Source organism: Rana temporaria, chromosome 1 (assembly GCF_905171775.1).
Source record: "Rana temporaria chromosome 1, aRanTem1.1, whole genome shotgun sequence".
Lineage (NCBI taxonomy): Eukaryota > Metazoa > Chordata > Amphibia > Anura > Ranidae > Rana > Rana temporaria.
In genome coordinates this window covers 48,831,203-48,857,654 of record NC_053489.1, presented here as the reverse complement: position 1 = coordinate 48,857,654, position 26,452 = coordinate 48,831,203, and the positions used below count along the sequence as shown (strand labels likewise).

The 26,452-nt window shown below is 42.3% G+C and overlaps 1 protein-coding gene across 1 annotated transcript in view; it reads left to right on the top strand.

The window, feature by feature from the left end:
- Positions 1–26,452, top strand: part of LOC120927100 (phospholipid-transporting ATPase IC-like) — a 184,639-nt gene that overhangs the window by 89,446 nt on the left and 68,741 nt on the right. The window contains exons 3-8 of the mRNA XM_040337538.1: positions 1,762–1,859; positions 2,810–2,923; positions 10,967–11,065; positions 14,025–14,086; positions 16,280–16,352; positions 26,229–26,299. Coding sequence (XP_040193472.1) covers positions 1,762–1,859; positions 2,810–2,923; positions 10,967–11,065; positions 14,025–14,086; positions 16,280–16,352; positions 26,229–26,299 — 517 coding nt within the window. The remainder of the gene's footprint in view (positions 1–1,761; positions 1,860–2,809; positions 2,924–10,966; positions 11,066–14,024; positions 14,087–16,279; positions 16,353–26,228; positions 26,300–26,452) is intronic.

Sequence of the window (26,452 nt, the reverse complement as noted above, 5' to 3'; positions counted from 1 at the left end):
ATCGCTCAGTGTCCACTACCCCTCTCTGACACTCTGGGTTCTGCTGGATACAGGCTCAACTGCTTTATTTTGGCTTCTAGTTAGTTCTAGAATTTACTGGGTTGAGAGACCGACACTGAACCTGCATATTCATACAGCCTCAGCCAATCCCTGGAAGTGAGACCAGTAGGGGGCTGAGTTGTGTATAAATGGGGTGGAGCTTGGAACAGCCAGGTTTATTTTGCCTTGTGAGAGCAGACCCAGCCTGATGGCTGTGGCCCTCTGGGTCACTTGGCTAAAGTTTGCAGTAGGCCATTGGGGTCTCAGCTGTGGGAGAGGTGAAAGACCAAGGGCCAGATTCACAGAAGAAGTACGCCGGAGTATCTACTGATACTCCGGCGTACTTTCAAATTTGCCATGTCGTATCTTTAGTTTGAATCCTCAAACCAAGATACGACGGCTTTTGGCTTCGATCCGACAGGCGTACGGCTTCGTACGCCTTCGGATCGTAGGTGTAATACTTTGGCGCCCGCTGGGTGGAGTTTGCGTCGTTTTCCGCGTCGGGTTTGCTAATTGGCTTTTTCCGGCGATTCACGAAGGTACGCGCGGCCGTCGCATTCTCTTACGTCGTCGCTAGTCGGCTTTTCCCGGCGTATAGTTAAAGCTGCTATTTTGTGGCCTATATTTAGACTTGCCATGTTAAAGTATGGCTGTCGTTCCCGCTTCGAATTTTAATTAATTAATTTTTTTGCGTAAGTCGTCCGTGAATAGGAAAGGACGTAACTCACGTCGACGTTCAAAAAATGACGTCGGTGCGACGTCATTTCGCGCAAAGCACGGCGGGAAATTTCAAAACGGAGCATGCGCAGTACGTTTGTCGCGGGAACGCGCCTAATTTAAATGATCCACGCCCCCTACCCGGATCATTTGAATTAGGCGGGCTTGCGCCGGAGGGATTTACGCTACGCCGCCGCAACTTTACAGGCAAGTGCTTTGTGAATCAAGCATGTGTAACGTAAATGCGATGCGTTACACCCCCGTAAATGTACCTGAATCTGGCCCCAAGTGTCTAAATTTGCTAAGAGCAGTCTGGAGAAATTCTACACAGGATCTGGTTTGGAGATTCACAATACAGAAGCTGGCTGGTACTGCAGGACATAGTGAGTACTGGCCTGGGAAAGATCCTAGAGACTGTTCTTGTTAACCCTTGATAGACTGTTTTTTTGGCTTGCATTGGAGTCCACTGAGCTGTAGTATACTTGGTGCTTGTCTCTAGAGGAGTTTCACCCTGAAGAATCGGCCACAGCCAGTGTGTTCTCTATTATACTGTGCACTAAATTTGGAGTATCCCAAGGCTTACCCGGCACACTAACAAAGTTCAACCAGCATTGGACTACAAAAAAGCATGCATGGCCTGTATCTTGAGTTGTGAGACTGTGGACTACTGTGTGCCTGGCTGCCATGTGCCTCACAGGGAATGGAACCTGGGACAAAACTGCCAGCCTGGTCTGGGGTCTGTGCTACATATACATAATCGGTCACAAAAAGTATTTTAAAACAAAGAGACTATTCACAATCAGATGCAATCTTTTTGAGTAAAAAGATACACCTTTAGTTAAATTAAAAACAAAACAAAAAATTGAATTTTCCCATTGCTTTGTGCATGGTAATGGCATTCTTTAGTGAAAAGTAATATATAAATCATAGTGTGCGTTTGTTTTTGTTTTTTTTGTCTGGTACTGATATTCAATGTATTTTATATCTGTCTTCATCTCGTTTTAGAATGCAATTGGCGAGTGAAGGCAAATGACCGAAATTTCTATGACCAGCCAGAATTCCAGCAAAAGACATACTGCTGCTTTAAGAAGAGCAAATATTCGGTGAGTATTTTTTATTTTTTTAATTGTTAAATGTTGTAAAATGTACTCCTATGTATGCTACATAGTTCATTACATAGAACTTTAAAGCTCTTGCGTTATGCTTTTATCTAGAAACTGCCAAACTCTAAAAAACTGTAAATATGCCAGTTTGTTTGAATTAAGAAAATAAAGTGGAATACCTGAAGGTTTGGTGAATATGGGTCAATATGTAAATTGTAATAGGCAGGGCTTTTTTTTTCTCAGAGGTGCAGGAATCCCCCCTCCCCTTCGGAGTCGCCCCTTGCCTCTGCCCCCTACCCACCGTCACTTCGTTCTACCCCATACCCATCTCCCAGTAGCGCCTCTTTTAGAGAATACAGAGCCAAGTATCATTTTGTGTAACTAAGAAACTTGAATGAAATTTTGTTAGCTAGATTTACGGAAAACTGGTGACGCGCTTTATGCACCATGGGAAGATTTTCACCAGACGTCAATCAGCTAAGCTTTCAATAGGAACGCCCAGTCCCGCGGGAATCAGAACCCGGAAGCCTGGGCGAAAATAACAATTAAACGGTATGTACGGAGAAAAAAAATACCAGCATACTTTTCATGTTGTTAGTATGCATATTTAATGTTAGAATTTTTTTTTAGGGTGAACCCCTGCAATAAGCACCTAATCTATTCAAGCAAATCTGTATGTAACCCTGTGAGAAGCTGGAGGTCTGTCCGTATATCCACAGCTTATCGTCCTCATGATGCTTCTAGTGCCTACACCGTCCTGTCCCCTCCCTCTCCCACTTTGTGTTGGTCTATCACATAAAATCCCAATAGAATACGTTTATATGTTTTTGGTTGTAACATTTTAAAATGTGAAAATTTTTAAGGGGTATGAGTACTTTTTCAGGGCATTGTAAGTAGTAGTTAAGCCGTAGTCATTGCAGCCTAACTGATACAACCTTCTGTTTTACTAGGGGAATGCAATCAAGACTTACAAGTACAACCCAGTCACCTTCCTGCCATTAAACTTGTTTGAACAATTTAAAAGAGCAGCCAATGCCTATTTCCTGGTCCTTCTCATCCTACAGGTAACTCATTGGTAGATATTTTTATTATGTTGTGTGTTTGTTTTTTTTGTGTGAATCATCATCGGCTCTCATCCGTAATGTATGAGGAACCTAATCCACATATGACAGAACATACAAATTATTTCACACGTTGACAATGTACTCCAAGTATTCCAGTTCCGGTAAACAGACAAATATAATACATATATATCCATCCATCTCTATCATCTCTATCATCTTTCTTGTTTTCAAGTGTGAACTGTTTGCAAAACATTGTAGAACTTCTTTCCTTTGTCTCAGTATCTATTATTATAGAAGTCTATTGTTTGTCTTTAAAAGTGCTCTGGACCTCGACACAAATAGAAAGAAGGCCTGGGTATCTCCTTACTAGCAAACTATTATAGCCTACTGACTCTCCTTCACGCATGCCCAGAGGCTCCTATTTGGGTTCTTTTAGATACAATAGACTGCGATCTTGTCACGATATATTACTACACTTGGCAACCAATAAATGTGAGACAGAAATAGATGGCCCTATCCTTAACCCACTCCGAGTATGGGATGCCATCAAATATTTGGAAGGCTTTATGTCGGCTCATTTGTCACTGTTAAGTCTTGAAACATATGGTGTTAATTCCCCAATTTGATGTAATTGGTGGATAAATAAGGCATTCACTGATTTTTGTTGACTTTTGACGGTTTCAAGTAATTTTGATTTATTTTAACCACTTCCTTACTGGGCACATATACCCCTTCCTGACCAGGTGAAATTTCAACTTGTGGCACTGCGTCACTTTAACTGACAATTGCGCAGTCGTGCGACGTGGCTCCCAAACAAAATTGACGTCCTTTTTTTCCCACAAATAGACCTTTCTTTTGGTGGTATTTGATTGCCTCTGCGGTTTTTATTTTTTGCGCTATAAACAAAAATACAGCGACAATTTTGTAAAAAAAACAACATTTTTTGCTTGTTGCTATAATAAATAGCCCAATTTTTTTTAAAAAACATTTTTTTTCTCAGTCTAGGCGATACGTATTCTTCTACATATTTTTGGGGAAAAAATCGCAAGAAGCGTCTGGTTTGCGCAAAAGTTATTGCGCTTACAAAATAGGGGATAGAATTATTATTTTTTATTATTTTTTGGCGGCGATCAGCATTTTTTTCGTGACTGCGACATTATGGCGGAGACATCGGACACTTTTGACACATTTTTGGCGCCATTCACATTTATACAGCGATCAGTGCTATAAATATGCACTAATTACTGTATAAATGTGACTGGCATTGAAGGGGTTAACACTAGGGGGTGAGGGAGGGGTTAAATGTGTACCCTAAATTGTGTTCTAACTGTAGGTGGAGGGGGGGTCACTGGGGGAGGTGACCGATCTATGTCCCTATGTATGTGTGTGTGTGTGTATATATAGATATAGATATAGAACTGTAATTTTTTTTTGAAAAATCAACAAGTGGGACACAATCATGAAGTGGAACGAAATTTATTGGATATTTCAAACTTTTTTAACAAATAAAAAACTGAAAAATTGGGCGTGCAAAATAATTCAGCCCCGTTACTTTGAGTGCAGCACGCTCTCTCCAGAAGTTCAGTGAGGATCTCTGAATGATCCAATGTTGACCTAAATGACTAATGATAAATAGAATCCACCTGTCTGTAATCAAGTCTCTGTATAAATGCACCTGCACTGTGATAGTCTCAGAGGTCCGTTTAAAGCGCAGAGAGCATCATGAAGAACAAGGAACACACCAGGCAGGTCCGAAATACTGTTGTGGAGAAGTTTAACCACTTGCTTTCCAGCCCATTGTCAAAATACGTCCTGTTTTTAAAGATGGATATCTCAGTAACGGCAGCAGCTGCTGTCACAACTGAGGTATCCATCTTTAGTGCCGACGGTCCTGTACACGATAACGGCGGCCCCTGCCGCGAGATCACCGTTATCGGTGGCGGGAGAGGGCCCCCCCCCTCCCGCCACTGTCCCGCGCCCTCCGCCGCTTACCGGAGCCGTCGGTAGCGGCGGAGGGGATCGCGACCATCCGGCAGCTGAGCGGGGACGAGACTGAAGGAAAAATCTCCTTCGCCCGTCCCCCATAGCTCTGCTGGGCGGAAGTGACGTCAAAACGTCAGTCCCGCCCAGCCTCTTAAAGAGACATTATTTTTTTTTTTTTGTCATTTGAAAAAATGACATTTCCAAATTTTTTATTTTTTTTTTGCATTTAAGCCCAAATATGAGATCTGAGGTCTTTTTGACCCCAGATCTCATATTTAAGAGGACCTGTCATGCTTTTTTCTATTACAAGGGATGTTTACATTCCTTGTAATAGGAATAAAAGTGATAATTTTTTTTATTTCAGTGTTAAAAATTGTAAAATAAGTAAAAATAAATGCGAAAAGCAAAAAAAAAATTTTTAAAGCGCCCCGACGAGCTCGCGCGTAGAAGCGAACGTATACGCGAGTAGCGCCGACATATGAAAACGGTATTCAAACCACACAAGTGAGGTATCCCTGCGATCGTTAGAGCGAGAGCAATCGTTTTAGCCTTAGGCCTACTCCGTAACTCAAAAAATGCAACCTGTAGAAATTTTTTAAACATCGCCTATCAAGATTTTTAAGGGTAAAAGTTTGACGCCATGCCACGAGCGGCCGCAATTTTTAAGCGTGACATGTTGGGTATCATTTTACTCGGCGTAACATTATCTTTCACAATATTTTTTAATTTAAAAAAGTGAATTTTTTCCAAAAAAAAGTGCGCTTGTAAGACCGCTGCGCAAATACGGTGTGACAAAAAGTATTGCAATGACTGCCATTTTATTCTCTAGGGTGTTAGAAAAAAAATATATATAATGTTTGGGGGTTTTAAGTAATATTCTAGCAAAAAAAACTGTTTGTCTCGTAAACACTGAATCTGAAAAACAGGCTTAGTAACGAAGTGGTTAAAGCCGGATTTGGATACAAAAAGATTTCCCAAGCTTTAAACATCCCAAGGAGCACTGTGCAAGCGATAATATTGAAATGGAAGGAATATCAGACCACTGCAAATCTACGAAGACCTGGCCGTCCCTCTAAACTTTCAGCTCATACAAGAAGACTGATCAGAGATGCAGCCAAGAGGCCCATGATCATGTGACGTGCCAGAACCGCAGGGGAGACACGTGAGGTGCACGGTGGGCCAATGAGAGACCGCAATAATACAGTTCATCGGTTTACTCACGGTTAGCAGAAAGCCTCCCTGGGTCGGTCGCACAGTGAAAGGGAAGACAGCACAGGATCCTCCGGGGCATGCTCTGTGATAGGGAAACGCCAGCCAAGATGGTGGTTGAGGTGCCCGTGATAACAGGGGTGTTTAGAGTGCTTGTGGCAGGTAGGTCCCTTGATGGTATTTTGATGGTACAACCAGTTGTAGTAGCAATGTTGAAGAATGAGGTAGACAGTGGTAGGATACAACTCACAACTTTTACTGCGATTGGTTTTGGTTGCAGTACAAACATCCAGTTAGAATACAGTCCCCGGGTAAATAGAGGAATTCTGCTGATCCACTGCTAATAGGCTTTAGTAGGCCTGGACTCAGGCTGTGGTTCAGTATAATGCTTACTTGTTTTTCTGTTCCCTTTTGAATCCAGTGACATTGGTGAGGTTGCCGGTGGCTAAGAAATCCGTCACCTTTATGCTCAAAGGTCTTTGCTGCCTTTTTGGTGGCTGTTACCCTTTGATTTGAGCAGTTCCAATTTGTCCCTTCTCTGGACTGACCTTCTCTCTCACCTTGACATTCTGCTTTCTCTCCGCACACTCTCTTCCTGATCTGAACAACTGACCACAGATAACCTGAGCTGGGATAGATATCCCAGAGTGTTGCTATCCCCATCTTGTGGTGGGAAGTATGAAGCACACTTGACCAGCCTATGAACAGGGATACCACAGGTATAGCAATGCAAAATGACATGCAATATAGCAATGGCAAAGAAGTAATACTTTTGCAATTCCCACATGTCCTGAGTGGGATGCTGCAATCACTCTGGATGAACTGCAGAGATCTACAACTGAGGTGGGAGACTCTGTCCATAGGACAACAATCAGTCGTATACTGCACAAATCTGGCCTTTATGGAAGAGTGGCAAGAAGAAAGCCATTTCTTTAAAGATATCCATAAAAAGTGTTGTTTAAAGTTTGCCACAAGCCACCTGGGAGACACACCAAACATGTGGAAGAAGGTGCTCTGGTCAGATGAAACCAAAATCGAACTTTTTGGCAACAATGCAAAACGTTATATTTGGCGTAAAAGCAACACAGCTCATCACCCTGAACACACCATCCCCACTGTGAAACATGGTGGTGGCAGCATCATGGTTTGGGCCTGCTTTTCTTCAGCAGGGACAGGGAAGATGGTTAAAATTGATGGGAAGATGGATGGAGCCAAATACAGGACCATTCTGGAAGAAAACCTGATGGAGTCTGCAAAAGACCTGAGACTGGGACGGAGATTTGTCTTCCAACAAGACAATGATCCAAAACATAAAGCAAAATCTACAATGAAATGGTTCACAAATAAACATATCCAGGTATTAGAATGGCCAAGTCAAAGTCCAGACCTGAATCCAATTGAGAATCTGTGGAAAGAACTGAAAACTGCTGTTCACAAACGCTCTCCATCCAACCTCACTGAGCTCGAGCGGTTTTGCAAGGAGGAATGGGCAAAAATTTCAGTCTCTCAATGTGCAAAACTGATAGAGACATACCCCAAGCGACTTACAGCTGTAATCGCAGCAATAGGTGGCGCTACAAAGTATTAACTTAAGGGGGCTGAATAATTTTGCACGCCCAATTTTTCAGTTTTCTATTTGTTAAAAAAAGTTTGAAATATCCAATAAATTTCGTTCCACTTCATGATTGTGTCCCACTTGTTGATTCTTCCAAAAAAATTAGTTTTATATCTTTGTTTGAAGCCTGAAATGTGGCACAAGGTTGCAAAGTTCAAGGGGGCCGAATACTTTCGCAAGGCACTGTGTGTATGTGTGTGTGTGTGTGTGTGTGTGTGTGTGTGTAACATTAATTGCTCATAAGTTTACACACCCTGGCAGAATTTATTATTTCTTGGCCATTTTTCAGAGAATATGAATGACACAAAGCCTTTTCTTTTACTCATGGTTAGTGTTTGGCTGAAGAAATTTATTATCATATATTCGACATTAATTAAAAGTTAATTTGCACAGCCCTAATTATATATATATATATATATATATATATATATATATATATATATATATATATATATATATATATATATATATATATTAGGGCTGTGCAAATTAACTTTTAATTAATCGATTAATCTTTTAATTTTTTTTGATGGATCAAAATCTTTTTGATCGATTTAAAATTCTTTTGATTGGTACTCACCTCTCCGCCGGCTTCTGGGCCTTCAGGGAGTTCCGTGTCCATCTGAAGGGCTCCTTTGCTGTGCCTTCATATCTGCATGCCGGCGGGACCTCACTATCTGCCACACGCAAGGGCTGTTACACTTCTCTCTATCACTTCCCTCTATGAACCTGGGATTCTACAGCCATCCACTGGGAGTTGTGATAGTTCCCTTCATGGGACATCTAAATGCCGACGGACTGATGTTAACCTCTCCTCATCTGGATTCAGCAGTGGTATAGTTGTACACATTTTTATACCAGTATCATACTTAGCTACATGTTTATATGACTGCTTTTGGTACCGTTTGGTATTACTCGCACCATTTCTACAGTTTATGTAGCTACATCGATTTTATCTACAGTGCAATATTTATTTTGTTGCCTACTTGAAGACTATAAAAGTTTTAATGCTATTCCCATCGAGCGCTGCCTTTGTGTGTTTTTTGTATCCTGCTATCCATTTTTCCAGTGGTTGGTAGCTGCACTATGAATCAGCCTGCAAGGAGATCAGCTAAAAGTAGTTGGATCTGTATGTGCGTTATAATCGAAATTAGTCGATTAATCGATTTAAAAAATAAACGATTAATCGAACAGAAAAATTTTGATCAGTAGCAGCCCTAATATATATAAATAAATGATGCAGTTACACAGGGATTTTTATTATTTACATCTTTGTTTCATTGCAAGATACAGACCACTGAATACTAGGCAAATCTTGACTTTTGTTGTAAAAATCAAAACTTGGCCCAAACCTAGTGGCAAGCGAGACTATCGCATTAAAAGGACAAAAAAAAAAAAAAACAAGTTCTGCTTTTATGGGACTACAAAATACTGTTTATAATGCAGATAATACGGTAGCTATATTGAACTTTTTGTGTCTAAAGCCACAATGCCTACAAACTTACACTAAAATGTAATCAATGATAAGTGGTGAACCCAGAGTCGTTGCTAGGGGGGTGCGGTCTGCACCTGGGTGACACTGGCTAGAGGGGTGACACCATCTCGGGGTTTTTTTTTGCTGACATGCCCAGCAGGTGACACCCACCAGAGGGGTGACTCCGGGGCCTGCCCTGTGCAATCCCAGCCTGCCCTGTACCACCCCAGCCTGCTCTGTGCCACCCCAGCCTGCTCTGTGCCACCCCAGCCTGCTCTGTGCCACCTCAGCTTGCTCTGTGCCACCCCAGCCTGCTCTGTGCCACCCCAGCCTGCTCTGTGCCACCCCAGCCTGCTCTGTGCCACCCCAGCCTGCTCTGTGCCACCCCAGCCTGCTCTGTGCCACCCCAGCCTGCTCTGTACCACCCCAGCCTGCTCTGTACCACCCCAGCCTGCTTTGTACCACCCCAGCCTGCCCTGTGCCACCACAGCCTGCCCTGTACCACCCCAACTTGCCCTGTACCACCCCAATCTGCCCTATGCCACCATAACTTGCCCTTTACCACCCCAACCTGCCCAATGCCACCCTAACTTGCCCTGTACCACCCCAACCTTTCTCATGCCGTCCCAACTTGTACTATACCATCCCAACCTGCCCTGTGCCACCCTAACTTGCCCTATACCACCCCAACCTGCCCTATGCAACCTTAACTTGCCCTATACCACCCCAAACTACCCTATATCACCCCAACATGCCCTCCACCACCTTAACCTGTCCTATACCACCCCACTACACCAACCTGCCACTATACCACTCAATACTACCCTAACCTGCCACTATACTGCCCTATACTATCATTTACAGGGGCTGGTTTGGGGTGCGCCTCGTGCCTGTGCGCTGCCTGCTTGGTGCTAGGCAGCCTAGACAGAGGGGGGTTGACACCATGTTTTACCGCACCAGGCGACACCAACCCTAGTGACGCCACTGGGTGAACCTTTATCTTGACTGGAGTTTTCCTCCTAGTTTCTGTGTCCGAATTGCGAGTTACGCGGTTAGCGAGCGTTTCGCAATACGAACACTGTATTTAAAAAAATCCTAACTTGGTTTGCGAGTGTTTTGCAAAGCGAGCAGCATTCAGGCCAAAGTGGTGTGCAGTACCGTGTTACCTGAGGTGTGGGGCGCCGGAGCTGATTGGCGCCGCTCGGAAATACTACGTTCCCACGCATTTCCGAGGTTTTGACCTTTTTGACCTGTGCAGGTGTGAATGCAGCCTCGGGGCTTCAAGCTACAAAATGCTTGCTAATATTTAATAATGTGTTATCAGGGGCGGACTGACAACTCATGGGGCCCACGGGCAATAGGAGATTATGGGGCCCCCGGGCAATAGAAGTTAATGGGGCCACCAGGCAATAGATTATGGGGCCACACAGTATACCCACACACATACAGTATGCATACACAGTATACACAAACAGTATACACACACACACACAGAATACACATACACACACTGAAAAGGTACTGGAGCTATAATCTTGGGATTTTTAGACCAAAGGGATATTGGTAAGGGACATTTCAGGGACAGATGTAAAAAAACTAATTTTTACATACTGTCCCTGGTTTTACGGAGGCTGGGAACCCTGATGGGGCCCCCTAGTGGCATGGGGCCATGCCCGAATGGTCAGTCCGCACCTGTGTGTTAAATTGCCTACATAATATATTTGTTAAAATACATTTGTAATGTGTTTTTTTTTTTTTGCAGACTATTCCTCAAATATCCACAGTATCTTGGTCCACCACTCTTATACCTCTGCTGCTAGTACTGGGAATCACTGCCATCAAAGATCTTGTGGATGATATTGTAAGTTGTGCAACAGTTTACATATTTTAATGGAGGAATGGGGTGAGGTGACTAGACAAAAAAAGTATATTGTCTAACATGTCTGCATTTCCAAAATCTTATCGACCAGAATTTAACTCCATTAAAGGAAACCTGTACTTTTGGCAAATTTGGGAGTCTACCATTGCCGACCTTTTTCAGAAAATGCTAGGTACCTGGCAGTTTAAAGATTCAGCAGTCGCATCAATGAAGTTAGCATTGCTTATCTTTTATACATGTTCCAGTTTAGTGACCTGGAAAGTACTGAAGCTACTTAATCTGACAACCCAAACCCAATTTATGTGGATTGCACATAGAAGTCTTTCAAACAGTGGTTTGATAGTAGCGCTGCTACAGTATTATATTGGACTCTGGGACGTTTTAGAGTTTTTTAATATTACTGTTTGTTTCATACTTAATATGACAGCCATAGAAATTACATTTTCAGAAGAGGAGGTCAGAAAGCTTTCGTTGCAGGTTTCCTTTTAAACATTAAAACTTGAAAGCTCAATTCTGATAAGGTGCTATGGAGCAGTTTAGATGGTAATTAAAGTTTAATACACACTAAAGGCTGTATCAATTAGTGATAATTTGACACATATACATTTTTTATTTGTGATATTCTCCCTCCAGTGTAGCCTGAACCCCTTTCCCCCTAAGTGTCTTTATTTTTCCCATAGTAGGTGATGGGCTCCACCTGCATCCCACAGTGCAGTGTCCAGTAATGGTGACCTATCTCAAGGCATTGCCATGTTTGTTGGGAAAGTGACATGTTAATACAAGGACTGACTTTTAAAGTCAGTATTTGCATGGGTTATTCTTGGGTTTAGAGTGGTGCTAGAGGGGCACAGTTAGAAATAAAAGGATTTTGCTAACATCTTTTGCTGTCAGATGTTTGCTAAAGAGTTTAGAGTTTAAAGGCAAAAACGTTATTTATGTTTTGGATCATGTATTTTTTTTGTTTTTTGTCCGGTTATCAAAAGTGATGGTAAAAAAAAATCCCAAATTTTGGGTTGAAATCCAAAAAGTAATAGAATGGAAATCTTCCAAAGGGTACGCTAGTTCTGGAGAACAGGTGTGTAGGCGCTACAGCCTTCCCTAATGAGCCATGGCTAAGAACTAATGTCCCAAACGTGTGGGCTGTTTTTAAAGTGTTGTGCATGTCGAGAAAGAATTTCCAATTTTTTTGGATGTCACCCTGAGTGCCAACCATCCCTTTCCTTATACTAGTTCTGCTGACACCCTGGGATTCCACCACTTTAGAGGGACTTCCTCTCTCAAAACTAACAGGTGGTTCTAACCCTTCCTTACTCCATCCAAAATGAGGAAAAGTTTTTTGTCTTTAGTTCTACTTTAAGGTAACCAAAAAAAGGTAAAACTGTTTAAAGGTTTAGTAAGAAAAAAATAAATAAAAAAAAAATATATATATATAATTTTATTTATTTATTGTGAGGGGTTAGCTCGGTAGCGGGGTGTGTGACCCCTTGGATGGGTTCACCACACACTGAATTTATACAGACTGGCAGTCGAAGACGGTTGAAGACAAAGTTTTTGGTTTATTTTTCCATCTTGCTGGAAAACAATTGCAAGCATCCAAACAGCATAAACAAAATCAAACCTAAAATAACTCCTAGCCACTTTTGGCGTCTACCTTCCAAACACAAACCTATCTATGAAGTCTAACACAGCCTACTGCTGGGTAGACAGTGCTGGTCATACAGCACAAAACAATGGTCTTTTGATTTTTGTTTCACACAGAAAAAATCAATCCTCTCCTCACCTCCACAGAAGACCTTCTGGCACTGCTCTCCTACTCACACAGCCTTAGGAGTGATGCAGCCCATTAGTGGTAATCCTTTGGACTTCAGAGCGAGGCAATTAAGGCCTCTATAAGAATAGTTGGAGTCTTCCAACGGCCCTTAGCCTTCCTGGCAACGCCTAATAACGATTGTTGTATTGTCTAAACAAGGCAAAAAGGTATGTTCCGTCTGTGACAACACCCACAGATTTACCTGACTTCATGTCACAATAAATATATATATATATATATATATATATATATATATATATATATATATATATTGTGTTTCCATTACTAATCAAAGTTTATAAAAAAATATTTAGATCTATATCTAGAGATATATATATATATATATATATATATATATATATATATATATATATATATATATATATATATATATATATATATATATATATATATATATATATATATATATATATATATATATAATGGGGCTTTCATTACTGGTGCCTTCTTCTAAAATTGCTAGTTGCTCAGCACCATTTTCAGCAGAAGGCTATCGAGGGTAGCCCCCAAGAAATTAGCTGCCTGACGAGTCGCGTCCCATTGAATGCAATGGAACCGTTCTAATAGGAGCGACGCAAGTCGCTCCGACTTAGAAAAAGGTTCCTGTACGACTTTGGGGGCGGCTCGGGGCGACCTGCATTGACTTCTATACAGAAGTCGTTTTGCAAATCGCCTCTGAAGTCGTCCTCAGGACGACTTGCAGAGTCGCCCCCGATGTCGTGCCACTGCTGTGTGAACCGACTCTTAACGTTTTTGAAATGTCAACACAAAAACTAAAGCAAAAACACGTTGTTTATATTTTCTGATTGATTAGACCTCTCGGAGCTGATAAAACCGGAACACTGAGTTGTTGGAAAGAGGCATTCCCTCACTCGTGTGCCACTTTATTAGCTCTAGAGCAGCAACAATTTATATGCTTAAGGGTTTGACTGCTTTAATCTGCTTTATGACAGGACCTCTTTTTAATGTTCCACCATGTCACTGCACTCATTGCTTTGGGGATTTCCAAGCCTGCTAGTTTGACAAGTGTTTTGACTTTTATTATGAGCCGTAAATAGTTTAAAACATTTCATTCTGCATTTAATTGCCTATTTGTTTTTATTTTCAAAGGCGCGTCATAAAATGGATAATGAGATTAATAATCGACCTTCAGAAGTTATAGAGGATGGAAGGTAATGCAGTTTTAAAAGTCCAGATAAGAAATTTTAAGAAAATTTGTGGTGAATATTTGACAATGTGTGTTTGATCTCTCATTGAGTATTTCAGCTGTTTAGTGAACTACTTGCCAATCTATAGCTTAAACATTGACCTGCTTCAAAGGCATTTGTTTGCTTATGCCATTGCCAAGTGGAGACAGGAATCTGGTACCCGGTTTCATCGTAGGAATGGAAAGTTGAATTGGCTGAAGCCAAGAAAGAAAATTGGATCGAGGAATTCATCAAAATGATGGCAGTCTGCACACAAACACCGGCTCCCTGTTGCATTAATAGGAGTGAGATGGTTAAAAGATGGCTTCTGTTTTCCAGCTGTAGAGAATTCCTCAGATGCATTTCGCCCTTTTTGGAGGTTGATCGTAGAGTCCTCTATGCTTAATCCATGAAAAGGGCGAAATGCGTCTGTAGATCTCTCTACAGCTAGAGAACAGGAGCTGAAGCCATCTTTAACCATCTCATTCACTTTTTAGAGCCTGACAAGCTGATCCTGTCCGTCTTGCCCCAGTCTATTTACATGTTGATCCAACTGACATAGGTGTGAGGGGAATTTCAGTGGTTCCATTTTTATTATTTTGGGCTACATATATAGTGCTTGGAGCAGATGGTGGGTCAAGGAACCCCTGAGAGTTAATCTCCCTGTTTGTGCCCTGGACCTAAAGTTCCCCTAATCACTTTCTGCATCTAAACTCTCCATTATGTAACCCCAATGTAATTTCAGTAAAACAAAAACATCTTATGTGTAAACAGGGCCGCCATCAGGGGGGTACAGGCAGTACACCTGTAAGGGGCCAGGAGGTCCCCGGATGGCAACCCCCCCCCCTTTTTTTTTTTAGGGGTCCAGAGGTTCCTAGGGCCCGGGGGCCCACAGGGCCCCAGATGGCAACCCCCCCCCCCCCTTATATTTTTTTATAAAAAAAAAAATTTAATATGTTTTTTTTATTTATATTTTTTATTAAAGGGCCAATTTTTTTTTTTTTTTAGGGGTCCGGAGGTCCCTGTATGACAACCCCCCTATTTTTATAAAAAATATATATGTTTTTTAATATATATATATATATATATATATATATATATATTATTAATAAAGGGCCCAGGCAACCCCCCTTTTTTTATAATTTTTTTTAATTTATTTTTTATATTTTTTTTTATTTATTTCTTTCTATCTATCTATCTATATATATATATATATATATATATATATATATATATATATATATATATATATATATATATATATATATATATATATATATATATATATATATATATATATATATATATATATATATATATATATATATATATATATATATATAAACTTTTTATTATTATTAAAGGGCCCAGAGGTCCCCAGGGCCCTGAATGGTAACCCCCCCTTTTTTTTATAAATATTTATTTTTATTTTTTTTATATTTTTTTTATTTATTTATTTTTTATTAAAGGGCCCAGAGGTCACGGATGGCAACCCTCCTTTTTAAAAATAAATACATTTAAATGTATATATTTTTTTCTTTTTTATTAAAGGGCCAGCCAGAGGTCCCCAGGGCCCCAGATGGCTACCCCCCTTTTTTCCTTTTATATATATATATTCTTCTTTATTTCGTATTTTTTGTAAAGGCCCCCTCCCCCGCTTCTCAATTCGTGGCAGCCTCCCCGCTTCTCAATTCAGGCCCCCCCCCCCCGGTTCTCTTCTCCAGGGGGCCCATGCCTGAACCTGTGTAAGGGGCCCCATAATTCCTGATGGCGGCCCTATGTGTAAAAGACAGTAACTGCTTTGGATGTTCCCATAGCTTGAGCGGTCAGAAACAAAGGAGAAATGAAAAGCATAGGACCTGTTTGGTCTTTCCGCCGTGCTATGTCCCTACTGTCAGGGTTGATGGCAGGGACAGACACGACCGCAATGTTTTTAAAGTAGGGTGGCACAAAAAATGAAATTGGGCCTCCTTGTGTTATAATTAGGAATTTAAACACATCAACCAATACAAACTATAGAAAAGTTCCTGTTAAGTCTGGAGTTTTGCTTTAGATGTAGCATGCCTCCTGAAGACTAGCGAAATCGACGGCCTTCATTTTAGAAATGCCTTAATCTGTGTGATTGTTTTGTTTGAGTGATTGATAGTTGATCAAGATCTTATTGCTGTCTTAATTTAGGTTTAAGAAAACAAAGTGGAAGTGCATACAAGTTGGGGACATCATAAGAATCAACAAGAATGAGTTTATTCCGGTTGGTATTTATTGTTACCATTATGGTATTAAGGCTGTGGTAGTAAGGGGAAAGGGGAATAGCCGCTCCAGGTGGGAACCCAGACGAACATCCACCGTTGCAGACAACTCAGGTGCAGGCAATGCACTTAGCAAAGCAGGAACAAAGATTGTCTCTGGACAGCCGCACACTGAACACATTGTAGCCTTTATTGAAAAAAGGACAGCACTACAAGTCACAGCGATATGAAATAAAATAAAACCCAACCACTGACACGTTTCGCACTAACACTAGTGCTTAGTCAAGCTATGACAGCACTAGTGTTAGTGCAAAACGCGTCAGGAGTTTTATTTTATTTCAATAAAGGCTACAATTTTGTTCCGTGTGCGGCTGTCCAGAGACGATCTTTGTTCCTGCAAGGCTGTGGAAGTGTTTAAAGAAAAACTTTTTAGTTTAGGGGTAATTTAATAACCGAGAACCGATGGCACTATATGCTACAATTTTACTGTATTCAGCCTGTTTTTTTTTTTTTTTAAGTCCATTTAATAAATATGTGCCAGATCTTGGTTTCCTGTTAGAATTCTCTTGATTGTATTCTTTTTAGAGCAGTGTTATGGCTGTGTTCAAGCCATACAGGCAGGGACGATCCTCGCTATAGGCTCACTATGCAAGCGGCCTAGGGCCCCGCAAAGCTGCGAAGGGCTCCCCAAATTACTAGAGGCCCGCCTGGTGAGAAGTAATTTTCACCCCCTCACCCCGCTTCTAAACTCACTGGCTGAGTCATTTCCGACAGCAGAACACCCCCCCCCCCCCCGCTTCTCAACTTTCTTTAATGTGACATGTCACTGTCGTCAGGGCCCCCCCCCCCCCCCCCGCTTCTCATTTTTAATGTGCCATGTCATTTTGCTTGGGGCCCCAGGGAGGTCAGGATCGGCACTGCATACAGGTGCTGTTTAAAGCTCATCACCTGGGCAAATTTTTTTTTACCCAAGCAGCGGGGCTGTTACCGTGCTGCACGGGTTAACTGCTAGTTTTTGTTGAGAGGCGAAAGGAGATATCTTTACCTAATTCTCTGATCCCCCCAGACTGGCACCCCTGTGCTCCAGCAGTCTTAAAGTGTGGACTGTTCATGACGTCATCAAGCCTAGAGCAGGCTCTATAGATCATTAACAGTCCACAGCTGGACCATGGAGGAGCGCCGTTTTCCAAAGGAATGAAGGATTGGCCGAGTAAGCTTTCTCTGAACCCGTAGACAAAACGAGCCCTTGGGCTTTAAATAGACCTTAATATACAGTGGCTATAAAAAGTCTACAAACCCGTTAAACCACTTCAATACCAGGCTTTTATACCCACCTCAATACCGGGCCTATTCTGGCACTTCTCTCCTACAAATCATCATTCTTTTGCTAGAAAATTACGCAGAACCCCCAAACATTATGGGCCAGATTCATAGAGATCCGCGGTGGCGTAACATATCGTCTTTACGTTACACCGCCGCAAGTTTTCAGCGCAAGTGCCTGATTCACCAAGCACTTGCGTGTAAACTTACGGCGGTGTAACGTAAAGCCGTCCGGCGCAAGCCCGCCTAATTCAAATGGGGCGTGTACCATTTAAATTAGGCGTGTTCCCGCGCCGAACAATCTGCGCATGCTCCGTTAGGAAATTTCCCGCCGTGCTTTGCGCGAAATTACGGCGCTCGACGTGTTTTTTGAACGGCGACGTGCGTAACGTACTTTTGTATTCCCAGACGTCTTGCGCAAAAAAAAAAATTGAAATTCGACGCGGGAACGACGGCCATACTTTAACATGGCTGGTCTAAATGTAAGCCAAGAAAAAGCAGGCTTATGTTTGCGACGGGAAAAACCAACTAGCGACGACGTAACGAACGTGCGTACCTTCGTGGATCGCTGTAAAAGCTAATTTGCATACCCGACGCTGGAAAACGACGCAAACTCCACCCAGCGGCGGCCGAAGTATTGCATCATAAGATCCGAAGGCGTACGCCTGTCGGATCTTAGCCAAATGCCGTTGTATCTTGTTTGTGAATTACAAATTAAGATACGACGCGGCAAATTTGAAAGTACGCCGGAGTATCAGCAGATACTCCGGTGTACTTAGTCTGTGAATCTGGCCCTGTATGTTTTTTTAGCAGTCACCATAGGGAATAAAACGACGGTCATTGCAACGTTTTACCTTGCACGGTATTTGCGCAATAATTTTTCAAATGCCTTTTTTTGGAAAAAAATTATTTCATGAATTAAACAAATAACAAAACGGTAAAGTTAGCCCAATTTTTTTGTAAAATATGAAAGATTATGTTACACTGAGTAAATGGATACCTAACATGTCACACTTTAAAATTGCGCACACTCATGGAATGGCGCCAAACTTTGGTACTTAAAAATCTCCATAGGCAACGCTTTGAATTTTTTTTACAGGTTACCAGTTTAGATTTACAGAGGAGATCTAGTGCTAGAATTGTTGCTGGCACTTAAATGCCACGTACACACGATCGGATAAACCAATGAGAACGGTCTGATGGACCGTTTTCATCGGACCAAACCGATCGTGTGTGGGCCCTATCGGTTATTTATCCATAGGTAAAAAAAAAGCAATCTTGTTTTAACCGATGGATACCTAACCGATAGAAAAAAAACAATTGTTAGTAGGCACGACCATTGGTTAAAAATCCACGCATTCTCAGAATCAAGTCGACGCATGCTTGGAAGCATTGAACTTCATTTTTTTTTCAGCACGTCGTTGTGTTTTACGTCACCGCGTTCTGACACGATCGGATGGACCGATCGTGTGTACGCAGCATTACGCACGCGGCGATACCTCACATATGTGGTTTAAACAGGACTTGCGTGTGCGTTCGCTTCTGCGCGCGAGCTACCGGGGACAGGGGCGTTTACATTTTTTTTGATTCTTCTCTTCTTCTTTTTTTTTTTACTATTACAAGTAATGTAAACATCCCTTGTAATAGGAAATGTGTGTGACAGGTCCTCTTTATGGAGAGATGCGGGGTCAATAAGACCCCGCATCTATCCTCCAGGCTGGAAAGCATGAGATCGGTGAAAAAAATGTCACCGATCTCATGATTAGTGTTGCTTACTAGCCGCAATCGCGGCTTTGTTTACTTATGGGTACCCGGGCGTGACATCATCACATCGCGCCCGGGCCTCCGACGGTCATAGAGATGACTGGTCTGCTTCCTGCCTGCACCTGACGATTCTTTCTCCGGGCCCCCGATGGTACGGGAGAGCCCGGAGAAGCACTGCCGCTATGATCGTTCTTATGTTGCACAGAATCGCCGGCACTAACGAATGATATCTGAATGATGCCTCTAGCTGCAGGCATTATTCAGATCTCCCCCCACAAAGCCCAGGACGTCATATGACGTCCACCCAGGATGGGAGATCCCATCTGTGGACGTCAAATGACTATGGGCGGGTATTGAAGTGGTTAAAATGTCAGGTTTCTGTGATGTAATAAAATGAGACAAAGATAAGTAATTTCAGAACTTGTTCCACCTTTTTAATGTGACTTATAAATTGTACAACTCGGTTGAACAACAAGCTGAAATATTTTAGGTGGAGGGAAGTAAAAATTAAAAACTAAAATAACGTGTGCACACCCTAAACTAATACTTTGTTGAAGCACCTTCTGATTTTATTACAGCACTCGGTCTTTTTGAGAATGAGTTGGCACATCTTGACTTGGCAATATTTGCCCACTCTTTGCAAAAACACTCCAAATATGTCAGTTTGCGAGGGCATCTCCTGTGCACAGCCCTCTTCAGATCACCCCACAGATTTTCAATGGAATTCAGGTCTGGGCTCTGGCTGGGCTATTCCAAAACTTTAATCTTCTTCTGGTGAAGCCATTCCTTTGTTGATTTGACTGTTCGCTTTGGGTCGTTTTCATGCTGAAAGATGAAGTTCCTCTTAAAGGTTCAGCTTTCTAGCAGAAGCCTTGAAGGTTTTTTGCCAATAGTGACTGGTATTTGGAACTGTTCATAATTCTCTCTACCTTGACTAAGGCCCCTGTTCCAGCTGAAGAAAAACAGTCCCAAAACCTAATGCTGCCACCACCTCACTTCACGGGTACACCCTCTTCATCCCCAGTTAGAAGAGGGTGTGCACACTTCTGCAACCACGTTATTTAAATTTTTTATTTTTGCTACCCCCCCCCCCCCCCCCTTAAAGATTTTAGTTTGTTTTTTCAATTGAGTTGTACAGCTTATAGGTCACAGTAAAGGTGCAAAAAGTTCTGAAATTATGTAGCTTTGGCTCATTTTTTTACATGACAGAAACCTGACACTTTAACGGGTGTGTAGACTTTTTATATCCACTGTATAGCCTATATCTAAAGCAATTTTTTTAACTTTTTGATAAAGGAAGGGTTGCAAAGCGCGTATTAACCACTTCTGGACCGCCGCATGTACATATACGTCGGCAGAATGGCACGGACAGGCACATTGGCGTACCTGTACGTCCCTGCCTAGACATGGGTCCGATCGGGACCCCCCCCCCCCTCATCCCGTGGCTTCAGGAGCGATCCGGGATGAGGGCGCCGCCCCCTCGCGATCGCTCCCCGGAGCTGAAGAACGGGGAGAGCCGTATGTAAACACGGCTTCCCCGTGCTTCACTGTGGCGGCTGAGTGATCCTTTTTATAAGGGAGACTCGATCGATGACGTAAGACCTACAGCCACACCCCCCCTACAGTTGTAAACACACACTAGGTGAACCCTAACTCCTACAGCGCCCCCTGTGGTTAACTCCCAAACTGCAACTGTCATTTTCACAATAAACAATGCAATTTAAATGCATTTTTTGCTGTGAAAATGACAATGGTCCCAAAAATGTGTCAAAATTGTCCGAAGTGTCCGCCATAATGTCGCAGTCACGAAAAAAATCTGATTGCCGCCATTGGTAGTAAAAAATAAAAAATAAATAAAACTATCCCCTATTTTGTAAACGCTATAAATTCTGCGCAAACCAATCGATAAACGCTTATTGCGTTTTTTTTTTACCAAAAATAGGTAGAAGAATACGTATCGGCCTAAACTGAGGAAAAAATAAAATGTTTTATATATGTTTTTGGGGGATATTTATTATAGCAAACAGTAAAAAATATTGCATTTTTTTCAAAATTGTCGCTCTATTTTTGTTTATAGCGCAAAAAATAAAAACCGCAGAGGTGATCAAATACCACCAAAAGAAAGCTCTATTTGTGGGAAAAAAGGACGCCAATTTTGTTTGGAGCCACGTCGCACGACCGTGCAATTGTCTGTTAAAGCGACGACGCAGTGCCGAATTGTTAAAACCCCTTGGGTCATTTAGCAGCATATTGGTCCGGTCCTTAAGTGGTTAATAATAATATTAATTTTATTATTATTATTATTTTTTTTTTTTTTTTACTCTGCTCCATTGGAGAGATTTCCCTTCACTTGGCCAGTTGAAGACAGAAAACTAGAATGGTCTGGTCTGGTGAATCTGGATTTCTGATGAAGTACACAGATGGTAGGCCAGCATAGGCGTGTGCCCAGGAAAACCCTAATCACTCCCTGCAGCACAGATTCCCCCTGCTGCCCCCTCCCACAAAATGGCTGGCTTCCCTCCTCTCCCATTGGCTACTGCAGTGGGCACACAGATGATATTTCAGGATGAGTGGGGGGAAGGGTAATGTCTTACCAGCCCTGTCCCTTTCTGAATGAACACAATGAGAGATCGGTACCGTGTTTTTGAGCTTTCAGGTGCACACCCTAATGCATGGGTCTTCAAACTACAGCCCTCCAGGTGTTCAGGAACTACAATTCCCATCATGCCTAGTCATGTCTGTGAATGTCTGAGTTTTGCAATGCCTCATGGGATTTGTAGTTCCGCAACAGCTGGAGGGCCGTAGTTTGAGGATCCCTGCCCTAATGCAACAGGCTGCGCACTCCTATGTAGGCCAGTCATCAGATCTAAATCCAGGAGAACACCTTTGAGATGTGGTGGAACAATAGGAATGTGCAGATGACCAGTCTGCAAAGCTTGCATGATACAATCATGTCAACATGTAACAAAATCTGAGAGGAATGTTTGTGGAATGTAGGATCCATGCAAACTAAGCCGGTTTTGACAGAAAAGGGAGTTCTCAACCAGTACTAGTGTAGTGTTCCTATTAAGTTGCTCAGTGAATGTAAATATGGAACACATGTACATTTTTAGAGTACCGTATTTATCGCGGTATAACGCGCTCCGGCGTATACCGCGCACCCCTAAAGTTGCCCCGAATCCTGTGGGAATTTTTTTTTTTGTACTTAGTTTTGGTGTCATGCGCGGCGTCCTCGTCGGGTCCGGCGTCTGTCTGCGGCTTCGGGTGTCCTCTTTGTCGTGTCCGGCGTCCTTCTGCGGCTTCGGGTGTCCTCTTTGTCGTGTCCGGCGTCCTTCTGCGGCTTCGGGTGTCCTCTTCGTCGGGTCCGGCGTCCGTCTGCAGCTTCGGGTGTCCTCTTCGTCGGGTCCGGCGTCCGTCTGCGGCTTCGGGTGTCCTCTTCGTCGGGTCCGGCGTCCTTCTGCGGCGTCCTCGCGTCCTCCCCGCTCGTTTCCCGCGCAGAGTTTGAATACTGCGCCGACATATACAGAGCGCAGTACACTTGTGTATTGTCGGGCAGACTCGGCAGCTCTTGCGCTGACGTCCTGTTCGTCCAGGACGTGAGCACGGAAGGAGCCGAGACTGCCCGACTATACCAGAGTGTACTGCGCTCTGTATATGTCGGCGCAGTATTCAAACTCTGTGTGGGAAAGCGGGTATCGGCGTATACCGCGCACCCACGATTTTGCCCTGATTTTCAGGGCAAAAAAGTGCGCGGTATACGCCGATAAATACGGTAATCTTTGGATTGCCAAAGGTATGTGTCATGTCATGGATGTTCCTTTCCCAGCTAACCAACGACATACAGACTACATCATGGAAGTCAAAAGTTCCATGATGTATAACAAGTTTGTATCATGTCGGTGTAAAGCCTCATACACACGATCGGTCTTCCATCTGACTTTTCCTTGGATTTTGGTCTGAATGGGCGCTGGCCGTGAACTTATGAACATTTTCTGCCAACTTTCACCAAATCACATGGTTTTTCAGCTCTTTACCGCCGCCCTTTGGGCAACTTTTACTATTGTTGGCTGATCTTTAGCATTGGTTCTGAGAATGTGTGTTTGTACTTTGGTCCGATGGACTAGTATACACATGATCGGATTATCCTCCATTGGACATTTTGTTGCCGGAAAGTTTGAGAGCTTTCACAGCGAACGTTTGTCCGATGAAAAAACGAAAACAATTGTCTGAAGGAGCATACAAACACGGTCGGATTTTCCGATCAAACGCGTCCGTTGTGGTCAAAAAGTCAGATCGTATGTACGGGCAGGGCTTTTTTTCAGGGGGAACTTGGTGGAACTCAGTCCCACCACCTCTGACACAGACTCTTTGGTGCCTGATCACCACAATCACTTGTAAACACAGAAGTCTGGTTTCTGCGTTTACAAGAGACAGCTCTGCACTCTGTATGTAATGCAATCCTGGTATTTAATGCCCCTTTAAGGCCCTCTTACTATTTTCGTGAAATTTGACTGACCACACCCACTATTTGATGTAATGTGATTTGGAGGGTGTGTGTGGGGGAGGGGTTTTGTGGTGCCTTGGGTCACTAAAGGAATTTTTTATTTTTTTTAACTAAATAGCTTCCTTTACCTTACTGCAGTGCTGGTTTCATGTCCTCATTGTTCGTTTTTTGCTCTGATGTTGTTGTAATTCTGCTCTGTTCTTGACACTTCCTGGTTGTCTGTTTCCTGATCACCACAGTACTGGGAGATTCTAGTTTAGTTTTCCAAACCAATACTGCTCCATGGGTCTGTCCAGCACAGAGGCATCAAATAACATACAAAAACTAAGCTAGATGCAAAAACGAAACTGAAACTAGGAGGTACATTATATGATTGGTTTTTATCTATTTTTAATAGTTTTTAAAAGGAATCGGTTAACTATTATGTCTCTATACCCTGTAAACAGTAATTTCAGCTAAAAAATTTTTTTTCCTTTAGTGACCCTTTCAGTTCCAGAACCTATTGTTTGAGAAAAAAGCCCTGTGTACAGGCCTTAAGAAGGTACAGTTCTGGCAGTAAGCAAGCGACACTGGAGATGAGAGAACACTTGGCCTTGTGCTTTAACAACTTGCCGACCAGCTGCCGTCGTTTTACGGCAGCAGGTCGGCTCCCCTGCGCGAGAGCCCGTAGCTATACATCGGCTCTCGCGCAGGCCCGGCGGGATCGCCGCCGGGCACACGCGATCGCTCGTTACAGAGCGGGGACCGGGAGCGGTGTCTGTAAACACACAGGTCCCGTCAGGGAGAGAAATGCTGATCTTCTGTTCATACAATGTATGAACAGAAGATCAGTAATTTCCCCTAGTGAGGCCACCCCCCTTACAGTTAGAACACACCCAGGGAACATACTTAACCCCTACCCCGCCCCCTAGTGTTAACCCCTTCACTGCCAGTGGCATTTTTATAGTAATTCAATGCTTTTTTATAGCACTGATCGCTATAAAAATGCCAATGGTCCCAAAAATGTGTCAAAAGTGTCCGCCATAATGTCGCAGTACCGAAAAAAAAATTGCTGATCGCCGCCATTACTAGTAAAAAAAAAATATTAATAAAAATGTCATAAAAATACCCCCTTTTTTTGTAAACGCTATAACTTTTGCGCAAACCAATCAATAAACGCTTATTGCGATTTTTATGAAAAATATGTAGAAGAATACGTATCGGCCTAAACTGAGGAAAAAAAATTATATATATATATATATATATATATATATATATATATATATATATATATATATATATATATATATATATATATATATATATCCCACTTTTAAGTACACAATGGGGTTTATTTACTAAAGCTGGAAAGCGCAAAATCAGGCTCACATAAAACTGCATAAAAACCAATGAGCTTTCAGGTTTTATTACCAAAGCTTAATTGAACAGGCTGAGGTTAGAAGCTCATTGGTTTCTATACAGAAGTGAGCCTGATTTTGCTCTTTCCAGCTTTAGTAAATAAACCCCATTGTGTACTTAAGAGTGGGCTATGCCTGTATATATATATATATATATATATATTTTTTTTTTTTTTTTTGGGGGATATTTATTATAGCAAAAAGTGAAAAATATTCATTATTTTTGTTTATAGCGCAAAAACTAAAAACCGCAGAGGTGATCAAATACCACCAAAAGAAAGCTCTATTTGTGGGGAAAAAAAGGACGCCAATTTAGTTTGAGAGCCATTTTTCCGCGCAATTGTCAGTTAAAACGACGCAGTGCCGAATCGGAAAAAGTGCTCTGGTCTTTGACCAGCAATATGGTCCGGGGGTTAAGTGATTAAAGGAGGCTTGTCCTAAGCTGAACAGGAGGCTGCCATTGCTGATTTCACATTTTAAAAACGCGAATTGCATTCCTGTCATGATAATCTCATCACTCCAGTTCTCTTTTTTATCACTGACCTGGATCAAGCATAGAGAGATGGTCCTTCTGCATGCATGTGTCAGGTCAGGGCCTCAAATATGCTAAAATCCGTTTTTAGAATGAGCGCAGCAATTCTGCTGGTTTCAGATTTGTTCAGAAGACGGAACTAGAGACTATGGGCTTGAGCAGAGCATGTGAATGGTAGAAGGTAATTGGAGACACTTAGCAGGTAGGCTGTTCTTCCTGTCTGACCAGTGTCGTGTTCCTTTTAATGGGTTTAGAGGTGTCACAAGGTGATCCCAGATGATTAATGTACGCGCTTTTAAGCATTGAACCATCACTTGATAAACAACATGAAATATCCATCTGTTTGTTTTCTTCTTCCTAGGCGGATGTGCTGCTTCTGTCCAGCTCCGAGCCAAACAGCTTGTGTTATGTAGAGACGGCAGAACTGGATGGGTACGAATGTTTTATCTGAGCCATCAAATGTTATGTCTCCATAGGAAGATATGTGAATAGTTTGTCTCTCCTCCCTGTGCGCAGAGGTGTATTTAGGTTTTGTGCTGCCCGAGGCCTGACTAAACTTGCGCACCCCCTAATTTAAATATGACA